The sequence below is a fragment of the Natator depressus genome, chromosome 2 (assembly GCF_965152275.1).
Source record: "Natator depressus isolate rNatDep1 chromosome 2, rNatDep2.hap1, whole genome shotgun sequence".
Taxonomy (NCBI): Eukaryota; Metazoa; Chordata; order Testudines; family Cheloniidae; genus Natator; species Natator depressus.
Window position 1 is genome coordinate 184,756,614 of NC_134235.1, and position 20,675 is coordinate 184,777,288.

Here is a 20,675-nt window from a genome sequence, read left to right on the forward strand (position 1 = left end):
TGAACCCTACCTATGCTAGTATTCCACTGGTGGAGCTGCACCGGTGGTTACTGTCAAGGTGGGAGACTGTCTGTGGGCAACAAGTCTTCTGTATTTCGGTTTCACTGTCTTTCTCCATCTTTAGAGGTGAACTGGGGAGAAGTGGTACGTATTGCACTACCCTCCCTGTGTCACCTTTTTAAGGTCTGTTTACCCTAAGTAACTCCAGTACTTGCCTCTGCTGAGTTTTCCCAAACAGGGGCAGCATGAAATCAACATGAATCTTGTCAGTGATTGAGAACCTTCCCGGGAGCCGTGAAACTGATCAGCTTGGTTAATATCTGTCTCCTTCCAAAGTCTGCAGGTGCTCATAATATTTATCCTTTTATTTTGGTTCACATTTGGAAGTTTTTCTTCAGTCTTTAGTGCAAGAAACTTGATTTGCAATTTCTGCAGAAGTTGATTTAAGTCCCTGTGTTTGCCAGGGAAAACTGGTCACTTCCCAATGATAAGTGGATTTTCCAGGCTTTGACCCTAAGCTCATCTTTCCCTTTTCTACACACACTAGACTTCCATATTTCTGAAAGTACTTCGTGAACCAGCATCTAGTAACAACTAGAATTGTCTTTAGAATGGCAGTTAGTTAATTATAGTCTGCCTGCAGGGTGACATTGGTGTCAATGGAGGGAAACTGCCTACATCTCTTTCTTGATAAAGATAAGTGGTAATCGTAGTACTACTGGGATCCAGGGCTGAGGAAGATACAACTTGAGCAAGAAATACTTGAGTGTTAAATGTGACTTTTATTGGACTTAATATAAAATATGTAAGTAGCACTTTTCTTATGTGGCTGACTTTTCTTTACACTTAGTTCCCACTAGCTTGATACTAGAGACTTTTTGGGACTGTATACTTTACTTTTGTGTTTTGCCTCCTCCCCCGCTGTTCCCGGAAACTATTGTAGGTTACTACGCTCTTATTAAATGTAATACTCAAATAGGGAGAGAGCCTGTAGATAAACTAGTGTTTCTAATGTTTAATTAGAACACCTGTTAACTTGGAATATCTGAGAACTATGCAGTGTTGAAATAACATGCTATAGTACTAATACTTAAAGTTGTACATCTTCAAAGTGCTGTGTAAACACTAACATCTCTATTTGTCCCCATTTTCAGAGTCCATCTTGATGGTACTTTGAGTACATTGTATACATTATTGCATAGAACAGGATGTGCTTTTTTAATTTTATTTTTATTGCAATATTTAGAGGATGGCATTGAGGAGTTTCCTGCATTAGAGTAATGTTAAGCATTATGATATACGTCAATTACAGAAGTAAAGGTTTGGGCATAAAAGGGTAAAAGGATTCTTAAGTGATATTGAATACTGTGCTTTCTTTAATTGTCGTCATAGCATCAAAGAGCAAACCTTATCATGCCTCTGTTTTTATCAGAAAACACCAATACTCTTTTTTTTTTCAGTAAAATCAACATAATTAAAACTCCGTGTGTAACGGTTTCCCTCCCCTCCCCCCCATAATGCACATTACCACCCTCAAACTCAGCATGTGAAATTACATAAAAGGCAAGAACTGCCATACTGGGTCAGACCAATGGTTCATCTGGCTCTTTATCCTGTCTCCAACAGTGGCCTGTACCCGAGCTTTGTGGGAGTGTACAGAACAGTGCAGTTGGAATGTTCCACCCCTGTATTCCCTTCCTGGCTTCTGGTAGTCAGAGGTTTAGGGTCATTCGAGCATGGGGTGCATCCCTGACCATCTTGGCTAATAGCCATTGACAGAGCTATCCCCTTATCTAGTGGTGTTTTTTTTTTTTTGTTAGTTTGTTTTTTAACCTAACTATACTTTCGGCCATCACAACATCCAACAGGTTAATTGTGTGCAGTGTGGAAAAAGTACTTCCTCTTATTTGTGTTAAATGTGCTGTCTGTTAATTTTATTGAGTGATCCCTGTTTTTTGTATATTTTGTGTGTGTGTGTGTGTGTGTGTGTGTGTGTGTGTGTGTGTGAGAGAGAAAGGGTAAATAAATAACACTTCACTTTTCACTCTTTCCAGACCATTCATGATTTTATAGATCTCTATCACATTTCCCCCTTAATCATCTTTTTTCCCTCTAAGATGAACAGGCCTAATCTTTTTTGTCTTTCTCTATATTGAAGACATACCATACTCATGATTATCTCTGTTGCCTTTCCAGTTCCTCTGTATCAGTGGTTCTGAAACTTTTGTACTGGTGACCCCTTTCAGATAGCAAGCCTCTGAGTGTGACCCCTCCCCCCCTTATAAATGAAAAGCACTTTTTAATATATTTAACACCGTGTTAAATGCTGGAGGCAAAGCGAGATTTGGGGTGGAGGCTGACAGCTTGTGACCCTCCATGTAATAACTTCGTGACCCCTGATGGGTTCCAACCCCGTTTTGAGAACCCATGCTTTATATATCCTTTTTGAGATGGGGCCACCAGAACTGAACACAGTATTCGTGGTGAGAGGTTTCAGAGTAGCAGCCGTGTTAGTCTGTATCCGCAAAAGAACAGGAGTACTTGTGGCACCTTAGAGACTAACAAATTTATTTGAGCATAAGCTTTCCTGGGCTACAGCGTACTTCATCAGATGCATAGAATGGAACATATAGTAAGAGTATATATATATATATAGTAGTCCTGCCTGAACTACTCCTTGATGTAAAGCCACCCCCTTTGTTGATTTTAACTCCCTGTAAGCCAACCCTGTAAGCCATGTTGTCAGTCGCCCCTCCCTGCGTCAGAGCAACGGCAGACAATCGTGCATCTGAGTTGAGAGTGCTGTCCAGAGCAGTCACAATGGAGCACTCTGGGATAGCTCCCGGAGACCAATACCGTCGAATTGTGTCCACAGTACCCCAAATTCGACCCGGCAAGGCCGATTTAAGCACTAATCCACTTGTCAGGGGTGGAGTAAGGAAATCGATTTTTAAGAGCCCTTTAAGTCGAAATAACAGGCTTCATCATGTGGATGGGTGCAGGTTTACATCGATTTAACACTGCTAAATTCGACCTAAAGTCCTAGTGTAGACCAGGGCTATGTTGCCTCCCCCATTCAGTAAGGGTCCCACACTTTCCCTGACCTTTTTGTTGCTAACAAACCTGTAGAAACCTTTCTTGTTACCTTCCACATCCCTTGCTAGATCCCTCTGTAACTCTTTGCAGTTATCTTTCGACTTACAAATTGTTGTTCAAAATTATTCAAGATGCCATCTGCAGACTACACCTCTTCACTCCCTTTTTCAGATGATTAATGAATATGTTGAGCAGCACGGGTCTCAGTACAGATCCTTGGGGGATCTTGCTGTTTACACATGGAGAGAGCATTATGAAAGCTGACCATTTTATTCCTACCCTTTGTTTCCTGTCTCTTAACCTGTTACTGATTCATGAGAGGACTTCCCTGTTATCTTGTGACTCTTTACTTTGCTTAAGAGCATTTGATGAGAGGCCTCGTCAATGGCTATCTGAAAATCCAAGTACAGTATTTTAACTGGATCACCCTTATCCGCATGCATATTGACACCCTCAAATAATTCGGATAGATTGGTGAAGCATGACTTGCGTTCATAAAAGCCATGTTAACTCTCTTCTCCAGGAAATCATGTTTATCTATATGTCTTGACTATAGTTGCCCACTGTTAAAGTTAGACTCTCAAATCTGTAATTGCCAGGATCTCCTCTTGATTCCTTTTTTATAAATGGTGTTACATTAGCCACCTTTCAGTCACCTAAGACAGAGGCTTGTTTCAGTGGTAGGTTATATGCTACAGATAGTAGTTCTACAATATCACATATGAATTCCTACAGAATTTAAGTGAATACCACCTGGTCGTGTTGACGTATTTCTATTTAATTTAATAATTTGTTCAAAACCTCTTCTATTTATGCATCAGTGTGGGACAGTACTTCAGATTTGTCACCCAAAAAGGATAGCTCTGACATCTTCCCCACAGCCTCTGCAGTGAAGACCATTACAGTGAGTTCTTTAGCTTTTCTGGAATGGCCTTGTGTGCTCCTTTAGCACCTTTGTCTTTTAGTGGCCCCATTGCCTCTCTGGCAGACTTCTGGTGCACTTAAAAAGATTCTTACCATTAGTCTTTTCATCCTTAGTAAGTTGCTTCTCAAATTCTTTCTTGACCTGCGTTGTTATACTTCTACACTTAACCTGTCAGAGTCTGTGCACCTTCCTGTTAATCCTTGCTAGGATTTGACTTCCAAATCTTAAAGGATGCCTTCTTGCCTCTAAGGACCTCAATTACTCCGCTGTTTAGCCATGGTGGCATTCTTTTGGTGGTCCTCTCATTGTTTTCTATGATTTGGGGTATACATTTATTCTGAACCTCTATTATGGTGTTTTTAAGTAGCCCCCTTGCAGCTTCAAGCATTTACCATTGTGACAGTTCCTTTCAATTTCCATTCAATGAGCACCATTTGTTTTTTGAAGTTCCCCTTTTTAAAGTGACATGTTCCCTCTGTGTCTGTGTCTGGCTTGTATTTCCCCCTATAAGGATGTTAAACTTAATTACATTATAGTCACTATTACTGAGTGGTTCAGCTATAGTTACCTCTTGGACCAGATCCTGTGCTCCACTTAGGACTAAGTCAAGAATTACCTGTCCCTTTGGGGGTTCCAGGACTAGCTGCTCCAAGAAGCAGTCATTCATGGTGGCTAGCAGTTTTCTCTGCATCACACCCTGTCAATATGAGGATAGCTAAAATAATCCACTATTATTGCACTTTCTGCTTTAGTAGTCTGTCTAACCTCTCTTAGTGTTTCACAGTCACTGTCACCGTCCTGTTTAGGTGGTTGGTAGTATATTCCTATTGCTATACTCTTTTTATTCAGGCATAGAATTTCTATCCATAGAGATCCTATGGTATAGTTCGTTTCATGTAAGCTTTTACCTTATTTGACTCTGTGCTTTCTTTTAACATATAATGTCACCCCCTACCAGTGTGACCTACTCTATAATTTCTATATATTTATACCCTGGTATTATCATGTCCCATTGATTATCTTCATTCCACCGTGTTTCTCTGCCTCTTATATCAATACATTCACGTAATGCCAGGCACTCTAGGTCACCCATCTTAGTATTTTTAGACTTCTATAATTTGTATATAAGCACTTACATATTTTGTCAATATTCAGTTTTTTGCCTTCATTATTATGTTTTAAATGGGACTCTATTTTGTTTGACTGGCTATTCTTTACTAGATTCTACCTATACTTTACCAGCTTCTTTCCTATCCTCTATACTAAGATATACATAAATTCATCCCTAAGGGATATCATTGTCTCACCTGTGGGCTCCTCTGAACTTGTATAAAGCAAATATTCAAACTACAAATGAGAAAATCTTGCACCTAATTTCTCAATTTTAATCAAGCTAATACTCACATACATAAGCTGCAGTACCTGAATCACATTTCACCTTTCTTGGGTTTTATTCTATTAGAACTTGATCTGGACGCTTAATTGTGTAAGTAGAGAATTGTTAAATTTAAGTTCACTGCTGTTTCCTTTTAAAGCTATTAATAGAAGCAGCAAAAGCTGCCAAAACTTCTAAAAACAGAAAAATGATGCTCTGAGCAAGTTATTCCATGAATAGAGAAAACAAATGAGTATTTGATAACCAAAATGTACTACTTTTAATGAATATTTCTGAAGAAACTCCTTTATCATCAACTGAGATTCTTAAAATATAGCAAACTGTGGTAAAGCTGAGTTGCACTCAGGAAGGGAAGGAATCCTTATTACACATGTAGCTTTTTTTAAACTTCTGTATCTGCCATTTAGTTCCAAAATATGTACATATTCTCTAAAGATACTTTGGAAAGCTGTCGAGCAGAATTGTCCCATTTTTAACTGCCCTTTGCACAGACATACTACTTTCTTCATAGTACACATATGCAAAAACAGTTTGAATTTAAAATATGATTTATAGCCTCCTGGTACATACTAAATACCTGAAAAATATGGATTCTACAAGTTATGCTATAAAAGTCTCTCAACTATTTAGTGAACACTTCAAGTAAGTATATTTTGTGTGTGGGAGTGAGGTCTTCATTTCTTTTTGGGAGTGAGGAAGATTTTAATGTGAGTTGAGCCATTTTTAATTTTTTTCCTATGTTAATACTGTATTCATTTACATGTCACTACCCACAATGAAGTTCCAGCTCTCAACTATTTCATAGCCATGATAGTGTCTGAACTGAAGAAACAAACCAAAGGGCTTGATTTTGGTGATGGTTCCCCTGTATTTTCTTCTTGGTGTTCTTTAAGCCAGAACTGTTGAAAGCATTATCTGATTTTTAGTCTCCATGCTTGTGTGTGTGTGTGTTCTCGTCTCACTTTTTTTTTTAACTATTGAGCAGCAGAGATAGTAACATTGGTTTGATGTCGCTCATTTAGTTGAAGTCAAGACTGTTGGACATATTTCTTCTGTTGAGCTACACTGACGTCAATGTCTTGTTACCCCATCTGATTAGCATCAAGAAGTTGTTAACTGAGCATGGCTATGTAGCATTCTCGGATACAAATAAAAAATATGAAGATCATAGTAAAGTTGAGTTTGGTTTGAATGTGAAAGTTAGTCAGAAGTTCTGAATCTTATTTTCTGGAAAATCTATTTCTTTTCTTATTTTTGCATTACAAATAGAATCCGGATCTGATGGATTTTCAACACTGCTCCAATTGTTTTTAGTATAAGCACAGCCAAATAACTCTGATCCGCGACTATGGGTGAATAATCCCCCTCATCTCCACGGTGGCTGATATATTTCATTCTTGCTCACATTAAAGTGAGCATGAGCAGAATTTTTTTTATGCGTATGTGATAAACATCATGTGTCATAATACTGATTTTAATATGTTGCCTGATTTTAGGAGGTTAATATTATTGTTTATATAGTCTTGCCAATTAAGCTGATCAGAAGACAAGGTTTTTGTCCCAGAATCAGGTTACACAGTTTTCAAGGATCGTCAGGATGTATGGCAAGGACATTACACTGAGAACTAAATACAGCCTTAAAGACTTGTACTGAGATAAATGGAATAGCAATCAAATGGAAAAATAATCAGAATTACAAAGGCAATAATATTGTTTGAGGTACATATGGTATTATATACTATAAAGTTTTCTAGATTAACATACTCGCGCCCTTCCTTGATAACCTGGTGGTAAGAGACAGAGGACCAGCCTCGCCTCTGACATCCCAAGAGAGTCCAAAGGTCCAGGTTCCTCAATTCTCAAGTGGGAGGTGAAGAACTTAGAAGAAGCTAGAGTGGTAAAAAGCTAAAGAAAAACTACAGAAGCTAACTTAAAGTTTGATTCAATTAGCTTAAGAACTAACCATTAAGAATTAAAATACCAACTAAAATGGTGGGTTGTTCCTCTTTATAGAGCCTGAGCACTATGTGTCTCTTTCCATGTCCAAACATAACTTCCTCACCTCAAAATATCAGGGCACACTTACTCTATAGGCTGGCATGTTCATATGTCTTAATGACCTATTCATACATAGTAATAACTACTAGCTCAGTCTCGCATCTGATGTTTCTTGCCTAACTGGTTATTTCCAAGTTCTTTAAGTTGATGGAGGGCATGAATTTAGCTAATCCCCTATCTATGCCAACTTGAGTTAATGCATCCTCACTTACCTATGCTAAAGGTCACAGACATTATATTTTATATAAACATCAGATGTGAGACTGAGCTAGTAGTTATATACTTTATGCTTTAGGTCATTATCACTTACCTAGGCTAAAGGCCCCGAATGTATGTATGCTAACTTGCTTTAGGTCAATAGGACGTGGCCTTCAGGTTACTTACATTACAGCCAAAATACTCTAGAATAAATCTATTATGGGTTGGATATTGTTGGTTTTATTATAAGAAAAGATATACAAGCAAGCAGGCTAGCTTTGTGGGCTAGATATACAAGAATGCTGTTCCTTCAGAGGATGGAATGCACAATTCTGTCTCAATTTTTGAATGCTCTTTCATTTTAATTATAGGTGGGACTAGATGCACTGCCTATTAAGGTTGTCAGACACTTTCGTGTAAGACCATATTTTCAACAGCTTATAACCTTTTTGTCAGTTTGTAACCATTCTGCCTGAGGCTGATTTTGGAAAATTTCAGCCGAAACAGTTCAGAAGTTTCTGAGAATGATGTTAGGGAGAAAATACATTGTTTTTCCTGTGTTAAATTCTGGTGACTTTTTTTTTTTCTTAAGTGCTAGCTAGCATCCTCATGCTTTGGAGCAGGGGCCTGAAATTTGGTCTTTTTGTCAGAGATGTGCCTTTTGTTGTCCTCATGAAAATCTGTCTAAATTTTGCCAAGTTATACAACTTTAAAAAATCAGAGTTCTTAGATTTTTAGCAGCAAATTCCCCAAAGATTTCATCAGCACTGAACTGCTAAGCTCTGACTGGAGTGTCAGCTTTCCCTGCAATAGCAGCTCTGGACTGCTGCAGGCCATGCTGAGTCCAAGTACCTGAACTGAAAACAGGGCGACTCTCTCCTGTGCTCTGTGACTGCATCTCCAGCCCCCTCTGAGCCCAGGGAGGAGGAAGTTGTCTGATTCTAATGCAGGGGGACAAGAGCTATCTGAGTGAGGGGTAGAGGGAGTACATTGGAACAAAGCTGTGCAGTGTGTGGAAACTGGGATTGGAGGCTAATGGGGGCGGGGGAGAGAACAGTGACTCAAGTTTAGGCGGAGACTAGTAGTGCCTAGGTAAGGAGACTGGGACTTGAAGGCAGTGAATGGCTTTGCTAGAGGATTAAGAGCTGGGCAGAGAATTGTTGAGGGGAATAGTGTGTTCTATAGCTAGTGCAAGAGGGCTGAGTTAAGATTGCACAGGCAATTTTAATTTTGGCATTTCATTTCCTAACTCTCAATTTTGTAACCTTAATCTTTTAATGTAGCTTTTGTGTGTGATTTAGAAGTACTTTATACATTATCATTATTAGCACTTTGCAGTTGATACAATATTCTTAGAATAATTTAAACTGCTTTTAAAGGAAAGATTTAACCATCTTGCTGAGTGCAGTAAGCCAAAAGCTCACATTATAAATGAACACTTGTCACCCCACAAGCTATTAAGTATTTGAAAATAAGGGTCTCACTAGAGTTTTTAATTTCTGAGCCTTGCACTGCCAGTGGCCAAATAGCTTTGTCATGTCAAATATCTTTTCAGCTATGTCCATGCTATGGATGCTGTGCAAGCCAGAGTGTTTAAATATTGATCATAGAAATTATAGATGGAAGACTCCTAATTAAGTCATCTAGAGAGTCCATTACTCTGCCAGCACAGGATTCCATTGCATGCCAGTGTACCGTCAGTTCTAGTTTTGAGGGCCGTGAAAAATGAGGCTTCCATCGCATTATTTGGGAGACAGTTCCACAGGTTGATACAGAACATGCTCAGAAAGCTTTTCACGTTATACTATTTTTTTTCTTAATTTCCTCACTTTTTTTAAACACCTTTTTTTCACCCTGTATTCACCCTTCATCGGGATCTACATCCTTTTAAATATTACTAGACTTAAAATTTAACCTCTTCCTTCTTCGTTGTTGCTTAGCCATGACTTATATATTTGGCTATGTCTTTCCTCATAGGTCAATTGTGTAAAACTTCAGAATGTTGTGCTAAGTAAAATAAATGCCATTTTCTCTTAAAGGAGTGCTATAATCTTGATTATTATTTTTTTAAAGTTAATTTTTTAGAAATCTAGTTTCCAAATAGAACTCCTTAGTGTCCTGGCTTGCATCTCTAAAAAGTATTCTATTTTTTTTAAAAAATAAGGGTTTTTCTGCTCCCCTATTTTTTTCTTTTGAGATGACCTGAGATCAACGCTACCAAACATGCTGCCACCCATATCTTCCCCTTTTTGTCTGCCCACAGTTGTGTTCTACTTGTTCAGTTTAAACTCTGCTGCTGCTGGTATTAGGGATGAAACCCTCTTGAAGGGAACGAGGAAGGGTGTAATATATAGTGAAATATACTAAGCTAAAATGCTGTCAAATGCACAAAGTATGGTGATAAGGAAATTTAGTTATTATGGTAGGCCTTGGAGACCCTTATGAGGGTTTAGGGCATGGGTGGGTAAACTTTTTGGCCCGAGGGCGACATCTGGGTATGGAAATTGTATGGTGGGCCATGAATGCTCATGGGGTTGGTGTGCAGGAGGGTGCTAGGGCTCTGGTTGGGGGTGTGGGCTCTCAAGTGGGGCTGAGGATGAGAGGTTGGGGGTGCAGGAGGATGCTCTGGGCTGGGACTGAGGGTTTCAGAGCGTGGGAGGGAGATCAGGGCTGGGGCAGGGGGTTAGGACACAGGAGAGGGGCAGGGGGGCAGGTTCTGGGTGGTGCTTACCTCAAGTAGCTCCCAGAAACAGCGACATGTCCCCTCTCTGGCTGCTACGTGGAGGCACTGCCAGGCAGCGCTGCCCCTGCAGCTCTCATTGGCCAGGAACCACAGCCAATGGGAGCTGCGGGGCCGGTGCTTGGGGTGGGGACAGCATGCGGAGCCCCTTGGATGCCCCTACACGTAGGAGCTGGAGTGGGGATGTGCCGCTGCTTCCAGGAGCCATGCGGAGTGGGGCAAGCCCCCGACCCCACTCCCTGGCGGGAGCTTGAGGGCCGGATTAAAATGTCTGGAGGGCCGGATGTGGCCTCAGGGTTGTAATTTGCCCACCTCTGGTTTCGGGGCTCATTGTGCTAAACTGCACATGCACACAACAGAGAGATTATCCCTGGCCCAAAAAGAGTTTACAGTCTAGAGGATGAAGAAAATTTGTTAATTTTCCATTTTAACAGTAGTGGATACATTTTTCAAGTTGATGGTGTTTCTTTAAAAAATAGCCTTACGTATGGTAGAAATATTGTCTATTCTGAGATTATTAGAAAAATTAGAACCAGGAAACTAAATCAGAGAGAAAGCTATGAAGTTTCCAAGGGGCATTTTGATACTCTTTATCTAGGGGTTAAAGAAGCCATCTTCTTTACCTCTTGTTTTGGAAATTAATTTAGAGCCCTGAGGTGTAATGACAATATAGTGATAACATTAAGAAAAACAAGATTTAATTGGAGGGGGTAAAATTGGGGAAAGATCCTAATGATTTAGCCTGTGAAAGAGTCTCCCAAGAAATGACTGGACTTTCACCATCACATGAGGCATTTAAAATTTGACTAGACAAAGCTGTGTAATAGAAACAATCCTGCAAGAAGGGAATGAGGGAGAAAGGTTAGTAAAAATAATTCCCCATATCTGTATCCAGCTAATATAATGGATGAGGGATTCTCCTCTCCAGTGTACCACTGGCACTGGTGTACAGCTATGATGTCCTCATCTATCCAGTTGGAATATGGCTTTGGACAGTCAGCCTCCATAGCCATGTTCTGTTTTAGGCATTTGGTTGTCTTTGTTTCTTTTAAACTACTAGTCTTAAAAATGCCTATATTCTGCAAAGGATTTACCTAAAGAAAAGGATGACAGGTGTTCAGATTGTTTGTTTGTATAATGCTTTGGATATTATGGACATATGTCACCAGAAGCAGAGATCTTGCTGGCAGCCTGGAAAGTGCCAGTCTTAAAGTACGTCTGGTGTAATGTACTCTTGCTGGAATTGCCTTCTGCTGTTTTGGGTTATAATTATGATATAAATTAGGGTTTTTTTTAGTGGATTTTTACAGGCATCTTCCAGAAAGCTTTCTCTTAGTGCAGTGGTTCCCGAACTTTAACAGCCCGCAAACCCCTTTCACTAAATGGTGAAATCTCGTGAACCCCCTCCTAAAAATGAATATTTCCAGGGATTTAAGTTTAAATTTCCTCCGCACTCTGTGGGGCTCCTGCTGCTGGACCCCGTTGACTTCCCCGGTCAGCTGAACTCGGGCTGCAGGTCTTGCTGACCGCCGGGGCTCGGGCTGCCAGCCCCAACTGCCCGGCCCCGCTCTCCCTGGGGCTCGGGCTGCCAGCCCCGCGCGGAGCACTGGGGTTTGGGCTGCCGGCTCCCCCGCTCATGGGGGCAGGGCTCGGGCTGCCAGCCCCAACTGCCCTGTCCTGCTCTCCCTGGGGCTCGGGCTGTCTGCCCTGCAACCGGGTCCCACCTGCTGCCGCCAATGCCCGGGGTCCTCTGGCCGCCATTCGTGAAATTTTTCTGGGCGAATCCCCTGTAACGTTCTGCGAACCCCAGTTTGGGAACCACTGTCTTAGTGGAAAATAAGCTTTAATGTGTCAGTCTTCCACTCCCTCAATCTGAAATCTGCTAAATGTGCACTTATGTGGTACATTAATTGTTACTGTATTAATAATTGTTCAGTAAAATGGTAGTTTTGTTTGCCATAACTTGAACTCTGTCAGGTTCCTAAGACTTTGTACATAGCCCATATAAACTTATGAAATGAATCACATTTTAATTCTTTCCTTTTTTAAATTAAAGCTTATTTAAGGAAACATTCAGCAAGAAACTTTCATATTTTTCACTTACAGTAGAGTGGTACAGGATTATTTCCCTGGTGATAAGCAAGCAAGGAATTTTGCATTCAGCCATTAAAACTCTCAGGTTCATATTTCCAGTTAGTCATATTTCATATTTCCAGTTATTTACAAAATAAATGAGTGGTGTACAGCTGTTTTCCAGTCAACAGTTGTTTAAAATTTGTTCAGCAATTAGGAGAAAGCCATAACTGGCTTCCCAGCTGTTTATAATTAAATATGGAACTTGTATGGCAAGTCTGGTTTATTTTACTCATGGCTTTTAATTTCTTTTAAAGGCACATAACACCAGAGAAGTTTTACGTGGAAGCTTGTGATGATGGAGCAGATGATGTTCTTGCCATTGACAGAGTCTCCACAGAGGTCACTCTTACAGGTATGCTTCTCACCAGCACTAGGCCAGTCGATTAAAAAGTACAGTGACAAAGTGCAATGAGCAATCTAAATACTACTTCAAAGCTGAATGTCATGGTTCTTTGGATAGCTTACTGAATATCCACATTAATTATTGTGGTATCGTAAGTCTCTCTTCACCTCACTCGTGATGTTGAGTTTTTTTGTCTCCTTTGTGGACTGGATATTAATTTGCAGTAGCAGAAATCCAAAATGTGCCACAGCATTTTGATTATTTTCAGTAAAATCAACATTTTAAAGTATTCGTTGATATTTATTTCTGTAGATCAACATGTAATTTTTATTGGAAGATAGTTTTAAGGTTCTTTGCAGTTATGTAGCTGTGTGTATTAAAAATGTGCGGTGAAAATATATGGTGCATAACTAAGGCTAAGATTTTTGTCATGGTTATTTTTAGTAAAAGTCACAGACAGGTCACGGGCAATAAACAAAAATTCACAGAGCCCATGACCTGTCCGTGACTGTACTAAAAATAACGAGGGAGGGCCAAGTAGGGGGGATGAATGGAGTCTCATGATGGGGAGGGAGGGACCGACAGGCCAAGCCCCCAGCCATGGTGGGTGGCACAGTCCTGGCTGCAGCGGGACGCAGCGCCCCCGCTCTGGTGCTGGCCATAGCTGCAGGATAGAGGTGCACGGTCCCAACTGCAGCCCCCACCAAGCCCCAGCACGGCCCTTGGACGCTGCGGGGCTGGGGCACGCGGCCCCTGGCAGAAGCTGCGGGGCTGGGGCTGCAGGGTCTTGGTTCCAGCCATCCAGCCCCCGTTGCGGGATAGGGGCGCAGAGTCCCGTCTCCAGCCCCAGCTTCAGCTGCTGACAGCTGAAGTGGAAGAAGTCACCGAGGTCCGGTAAAGTCACAAAATCCTTGACCGCCGTCACCTCCTCTGACTAAATCATAGCCTTATTCATAACAACTGATTTGGGGCTCCCACTCACCATTTTATTTTTTGATAACTGTACGACTGCGTCAGTTTGAAATGTTGACTTATTCATGCTAATTAGGACTGATGCCACAGTCTGGACTCAAGCACAGGAATGATGAATGTCGTGCAAATGTGCTCCCATAACTTCCAAGAGCTCAATTTATTTAGCTTAACGAGGAGAAGGTTAAGGGGTGACTTGAATACAGTCCACAAGTATCTACCCAAGGAATAAATATTTAATAATGGGCTCATCAGTGCAGCAGAGAAATGTATAACACGATACAATGGCTGGAAGTTGAAGCTAGACAAACTCAGACTGGAAATAAGGTGTACATTTTTGACAGTGAGGACAATTAACCATTTGAACAATTTACCAAGTATAAATTGGTAACTTTTAAATGAAGATTGGATGTTTTTGTAGAAGATCTGCTCTAGGAATTATTTTGGGGAAGTTCTATGACCTGTGTTATACAGGAGGGCAGACTAGATGATCACAGTGGTCCCTTCTGGCTTTGGAATCTATGAACTTGGCCAGCATATCTCACTCTTATTTCTACTTGGTGATTTTTATTTTTAGCTTTTTCCTGAGGCTATTAAAAGGCTACAGTTTGAATTGTTTGATAGTTCTGTGCTATGGCCATAACTTAACATTTTTATTTTTGCAAATTTGTGTGGTTTTAACAAACAAACAAGTTGTTTCCCAGGTGAAGGCCTGATACTAAATTACAGCTTGAAACAAACCATTTAATGCTGAGCTATGAACTTCAGAAAATAGGATGTTAAAAGTGAACTCACATGCTGTCTTACTGAGAGGAGCTGCTACAATACTTTCCCTTCATATTAGAATCTGTATATCTCCTTTCTCTCCTGAGAAAATTAAATTAAAACCTCTTTTTCCAACTAAATTTGGACTGTAAATCTTACAGTATTTTTGTATAAGATTAGAGCGCTCATCCTACTGAAATATTATAGTACTGGAATAGCAATTTACTCCTTCAGAGCTGTAAGGATTACTCTTCCCAGGTTTCTGTTGTCTGCCATCTTTTCCTAATGCTGATGTTTCATTAACATATAAACTCTTCAAGCCAAGGTATGTTGTTGTCCCAGCAGCTACTTTATAATTTCATTGGCATGTAACCCAATGCATAATCTAGTCCCATCTTTTTCCATTCTTCAAACTCTGTTGGGGCACTTAGCTGTGACTTAAGCCTGGTTTAAAACTTGGTGTTAATGGTCCTCACAATGACCCCTAAATCTGTGGATGATAAAAGTACAATACTGAAGCACTTTTGCAAGTTGCATCTACATATCCATCCATTTCCTATATTCTTTACCACAGCTGTACAGCTCTTAGTAGTCTTTGCCTTGAAGAGCTGGCCTTACAAGTTAGAAAACACAATTCAGACTGCTTGTCTGGCCCTGTTGCTCAGTGTGGAATTGGACTGAGATGGTGCAGGAGTGCTCAGAAGTGGGGAGGCCAGGTATTGTGGCTAAGGCGGGTCTTGGGGCCTTGACATCTGGAGTTTGGTTCAAAATAGGAAACTCCTTGCTGCTGGCAGGACAGTGTGCTACTGCTGAGCTACCCAGCTAGCCTGTCCTGTAAATGAGCCTGAATTTCTTCAGTTAGAATGATTCTTGTTGATTAAACAAAACAGAAAACTTTCATTTCCTAATTTTAAATTCTTTCCCAGCAGGTTTTCAAACTCTCTAATCCATTGCCTCTCACTATGGTGACTCATTAATGACATGGCTGAAACTTCATGATCAAATCTAATTTAATAAAGTTACGTGGGATATAATCTTGAAACAGATGTAGTTTGACATCTTGTTTTTCTGCTTTTCAGTTAAGAAAGATGTTCCCCCTTCAGCTGTTACAAGGTCTATATATGGTATTTTGGGAACAATCCGTCTGGTGGCAGGTAAGGAAAACAAAATGGTATACTGGTGAAAGAATGTAGGTGAAAATATATTACTAGAGAAATCTAAAAGCCGGGAGAGAGTGTGGTTCATGTATAAAGGAAATCTGGAATTAGTTTGTTGGAGAAAATCACTTTTTTCATCATTTCTTAAAAGTTGCTATAGTATGACACGTCATCTGTGAGCTAACTAAAGATGCTTAAAAATGAAAGGAAGGGAAGATGTCTTATGAATTTTAAGTATCCAAATGTAGAAAAGGAGTTAATTGACCATTCTGTCAACTTACTTTTTAAATCTCTTTCTACAGAACCTACAAAAAGTTTAATTCTCCTCCTCTTCCTCCTCCCCCTGCCCCCTTGCTTTCACCCTCATCGCTGGATTTGCTATAAATACTTTTTGGTGAGGCTTGCTTTCAAGTCAATAGTGTTGGTATACAAAAAAAGATATTTGGGAATGACCTGATGCGAGATCAGTTTGTAATTTAGTTGTTTAATCAATGGTTGTGTTCAAACCTCTTCCCAAATATAGAGGAAAAGTCAACAGTTAACAAAAGGAAGAAGACAAATTGGAACAAAACTTCCTAATATTATATTAAATAGTGCAGGGTAAGAACAAATTGTTCTATAAAACGTATGTCATACTGTACTCTGAAGCTGATGGAAATAATCACTGATACAAGTAAACTTTGAGTCACAGGTATGAGGCCAACTTTTCCAATGAAAGTTAAGTGTTTTTCTTATGTGAGTGAGTGAATTTGATTCTGATGAAAGTTAGATTAATAGCAATAGTCTGGAAACGAGTGTAATAAAGTGTGTAGGTGCTCTACATAGATTGTCTGTCTGTGCACCTTAATCATTCTGTGCAAAGCCTTTTTCTAGAGCAGAGTGCCAATTTTTCCAAACAAAATATGAACACTTGACTAGGTTGAGATTATCAAACTTAATAGACAAAACAAGATTTAAACATGTCTATCCCAAAGTAAGACAAATGTAATAAATAACTGTATCACAGTCTACAATATATGTACTTTGGTATCTTTAAGGGTCCCTGTTTGTGTTTAAAACTGAATTATCCCGAAGAGGATTGAGAGAGAATGGCGTAGCGGTTTGGTAATAGTACGCTGCCTTTCACTTCAGGATCAGTGACTGAATTCTGTCCCAGGCAGTGTAACATTTTGAGTGGCCTATCTGAAAAATCTCAGACCAGTTTCTGGTGGACAGGTATCAATAAGGGTGAAAGCAACCTAATTAGAGATCAGAAATGAATATTGAGATTGAATTACCTTCTTTTCTTCTATTCACAGCTGTGAGGCAGTGTTAATGTAAACCTCCTTTCACTGACCATGATCTATATTTATCAAGAGGTAAAACTTGTGTTTTACAATTGTCAGTCCATGACCTTTCACAAGAATTAATGTTGTATTTATTTAAAAGTTTAGAAGAAAAGAAAAATCTTCGCCTGACTTAATAACTTTGAGCTTTTATAAAACAAACATTATGTCCTTACTATCCTCTTCTACTGTAGACATTTTACATTTCACTTAAGCTGAGTTCAAGTCAATATGGTGTATATTTTTTTCTATTACTTGTGCAACATTGCTTGTGAGATCAATATATCTGTGGGACAAATATTTGAGGGTTGTCTTACAAGCACTATTATGTGAGCAAGTTCTGAATTTGAATAGTTGTAAATTAAGAAGAATCAAGTTTTGGATCTGAATCATTTGCATCCTTCTGGATGAAATCAAATGCGCAAAACTAGTAACTAAAACTGTAGATGGAGAAGGTTAACTGGTGGTACATATCAGTTTTATGCAACTGGGTGGATTACATACCCACTGAACTAACTACTTCTCCAGAAAATTTAAAGCACTACAGGGTGCGTTGTGCTATAAATGGGAGTTAGTAAATTTAATGGAACACAAACACTGTGAACAATTTATAAAGTCATGGTTGTTGGTTTTTCTTATTGGCATTCACTGACTCACACTTCATAGTAGTAGGTGTGAGATTTCATAGCATTTCATTCTTGTGAAATAGCTTATTCATAATTTTGATCAACCCAAGATTTTTAGAAATCCTGTCTTGGTTATATTTGCATCTGAAAACCACAGTCAGTTGTACACTGAAATGCACAATTTTCCAACAGTAAATAAGTTCCATAGGAGTAATTTTGTTCAATGGAAGGTAAGACTACATTGTATTTTCCAAGGTGGAGGCAAGCTAACAAATTGCTATAGTGAGGGGCTGCACTGTTATATGTGCAGTTCTTCTGACTGATTGATTTTTCTATATTAATGCAAATTGCCCCCCGACACCCCATTTAATAGATATTGGAGGCTTTAGGTCAACTATGTTTTAGGATAAAATAGCATATCTGTGACCTTCTGTAAGACTTCTAAGATGGATCTCAGTTGTTGAATACTGCCGCACGCTGTCATTGTACATATTGCTGATGGATTCTGCATTCTCCAAACTATGGGCTCAGTCACTTATCTGCATCCCCACCCTAAAAGATCTGAGTGTGGAGAAGACTGTCTGTACTTGGATCTGGAGTTGGGGTCGGCCGCCCCGCTACACTCTCTCCCCATTCCTCAAGACCCTGAAGTGTGCTTCAGATCTGCATGTGCGGATGGAGTGGTGGGTGCTTGGAAAGGTGTGCGCTATCCCTACCCAACTCCATGGGGAATCTGCAGGAAAGTTAATTCATTTGTGGGTTTTAGACTTTGGAGTGGAGCAACCTCCTTCCAATGGAGGGATATAGAGGAAACTCTTGAGGAGGGGAACCTCCAGGAATTTGTCTCCCTCTTTCCCCTTCATGCATTTTTTTTCATATATAGCCTTGTGCTTGCTATCCTTGTTTTCTTGAACCACATTATAGCTAACTACCCTTGACTTCTACATTTTTTATTTTACAGGGAACTATCTCATTGTAATAACAAAAAAGAAAAAAGTAGGTGAATGTTTCAATCATGCAGTCTGGAAAGCAACTGATTTTGACATCCTCTCCTACAAAAAGACCATGCTGCACTTAACTGATATTCAGGTAGGAATAGACTGGTAGAAGAAAAATAAATAAGCCACAACTGATTAGCAGTTTTCTGATGGCTTTTCATCTTTAGCGAAATTAAAAAAAAACCTCTTCAAATGTAGGTCTCCTGGGATCAAAGCATAGTTTGTAGATGGGTACAGCAGTTGTGCAATTTCTTTTAAAATGCTGATGGCATTGTAGTCCATCTGCTTTGATTTATTTATAATGTTATAAGCAAGAACATGCACATGCTTATATCAGTGTAAATTAGAGAAAATCTATGGATTCCAAATTCCCAAATGAACTCCATTGTGCAACCACTGTGTCACTAGCCTTCCTGACACCAATTTCACAGTCCCCTCCCTCCAGTTTCTAAGATGGCCTTTCTTATTGTTCTGACCAAATCATCCTTCATTAGGTCCCATCTCTCACTGCATCAATTTCAAACCCATGTCTCTTATGTCTCCCAAAACTGCACCCCTTCTTTCTTCCCACAGTGCCCATTAAGACCCTCTTTGTCCAGTTCTTTCACAGCCAACTGTGTTTTCTTCCACACTGTCTCCTAGGTATGGCATGTCCTCCCTGAGCTGGTCCACAAAACCACTACCTTCTCCATGTCAAATCCTTTACTACTTCCATGAAACCTACAAGAAACTAGTTGACTAAGTCATCCAACTGTTTATCTCACTTAGCTTATCACTGAACTGATCATTTCTGTTTACATGGAGGGAAGGGGTTGAATGTTGGGAGGAATGAAAGGGTGTAAGTTCATTGGAACTGAAACTGGGGATTGCTGTGAAACAAAGACACGGGGGTTGAATGGTGGGATGGGAGATGAATTTAGTATCTATTTAAAAATAAAATAAGGCAAACTTGCAACCAAGACATGTGCCTGTCACTGGGATCACCTTGCCAGAATGTTGTATCCTTTCCCCCCACGTCTCACTTGTCCTTTTTTTTTTTTTTGACTGTACACTCTTTGGGGCACAACAGTTTTTTCCTCTGTGGTTGGGAAGCACTTGGTATCAGTCTAATCTCCATTATTTACTCCTGGGGGAATTCTGTGCCTAAAAATTCTTCACACAGTGTTTTAAAATTCTACACATTGTATTTGTTAAAATAATACAACTTAATGACGCCAGTTGCAATTATTCTGGTAATTTATTTAAAAATACCTGTCAGCAAGTATGTGTCTCTCACACACACACACACACACACACACACACACACACACACACACACACACACACACACACTCTCTCTCTCTCTCTCTCTCTCTCTCTCTCTCTCTCATTCTATTTCTATTCAGGGAAAAAAATTTTGACTGATTCCTTTCTAGGCATATGAATACAGAACTTTGAGTAATTCATTTAAACTACAATACAGTAATGTATTTCCTGCACCCCTCAGAAGCAGTGCAAAGGCTTGGGGGGCTCAGGGCTAACGGGGAGCTGAAGGAGAGGGAAGGAGCCTGGGAGTGAACCTGGAGGGTTGTTGGGTGTGGGTGGGAGAAGTCTGGAACAGGTTTTTTTGGGGGGGTAGGTAGGGGGAGGTTTTTTTTGGGGGGGTATGTTAGGGAGTTGGGGAGTCTCCCCCATGCAGACCCTGGCTGACCCCTAGCCTCTCCCATTCAATGAGGCACATCTGCCTCCCCATCCCAGGTGGCCCTGCAGTCCCCCTCCCATTCAGCCCCTGGCTCAATGCTGTCACCCCACAAACTTCTAAATCCATGCCCCAATCTGTCTTCCCACTAGCCCTTCTGAACTTTAGTCTGTGACCCCGCCCCATCCCCCAGCAGCCCTATGTGCCCCTCTCTGTCCGTCCCATGCCTCCTCACCTGGCACTGCTGTGAGGAACACAGTCTCTC

The 20,675-nt window shown here is 40.2% G+C and overlaps 1 protein-coding gene across 1 annotated transcript in view; it reads left to right on the forward strand.

Moving 5' to 3' along the window:
- SACM1L (SAC1 like phosphatidylinositide phosphatase) overlaps window positions 1–20,675 on the forward strand; it is a 57,892-nt gene that overhangs the window by 10,277 nt on the left and 26,940 nt on the right. Inside the window, exons 2-4 of the mRNA XM_074945522.1 lie at window positions 12,804–12,901; window positions 15,706–15,780; window positions 18,696–18,823. Coding sequence (XP_074801623.1) covers window positions 12,804–12,901; window positions 15,706–15,780; window positions 18,696–18,823 — 301 coding nt within the window. The remainder of the gene's footprint in view (window positions 1–12,803; window positions 12,902–15,705; window positions 15,781–18,695; window positions 18,824–20,675) is intronic.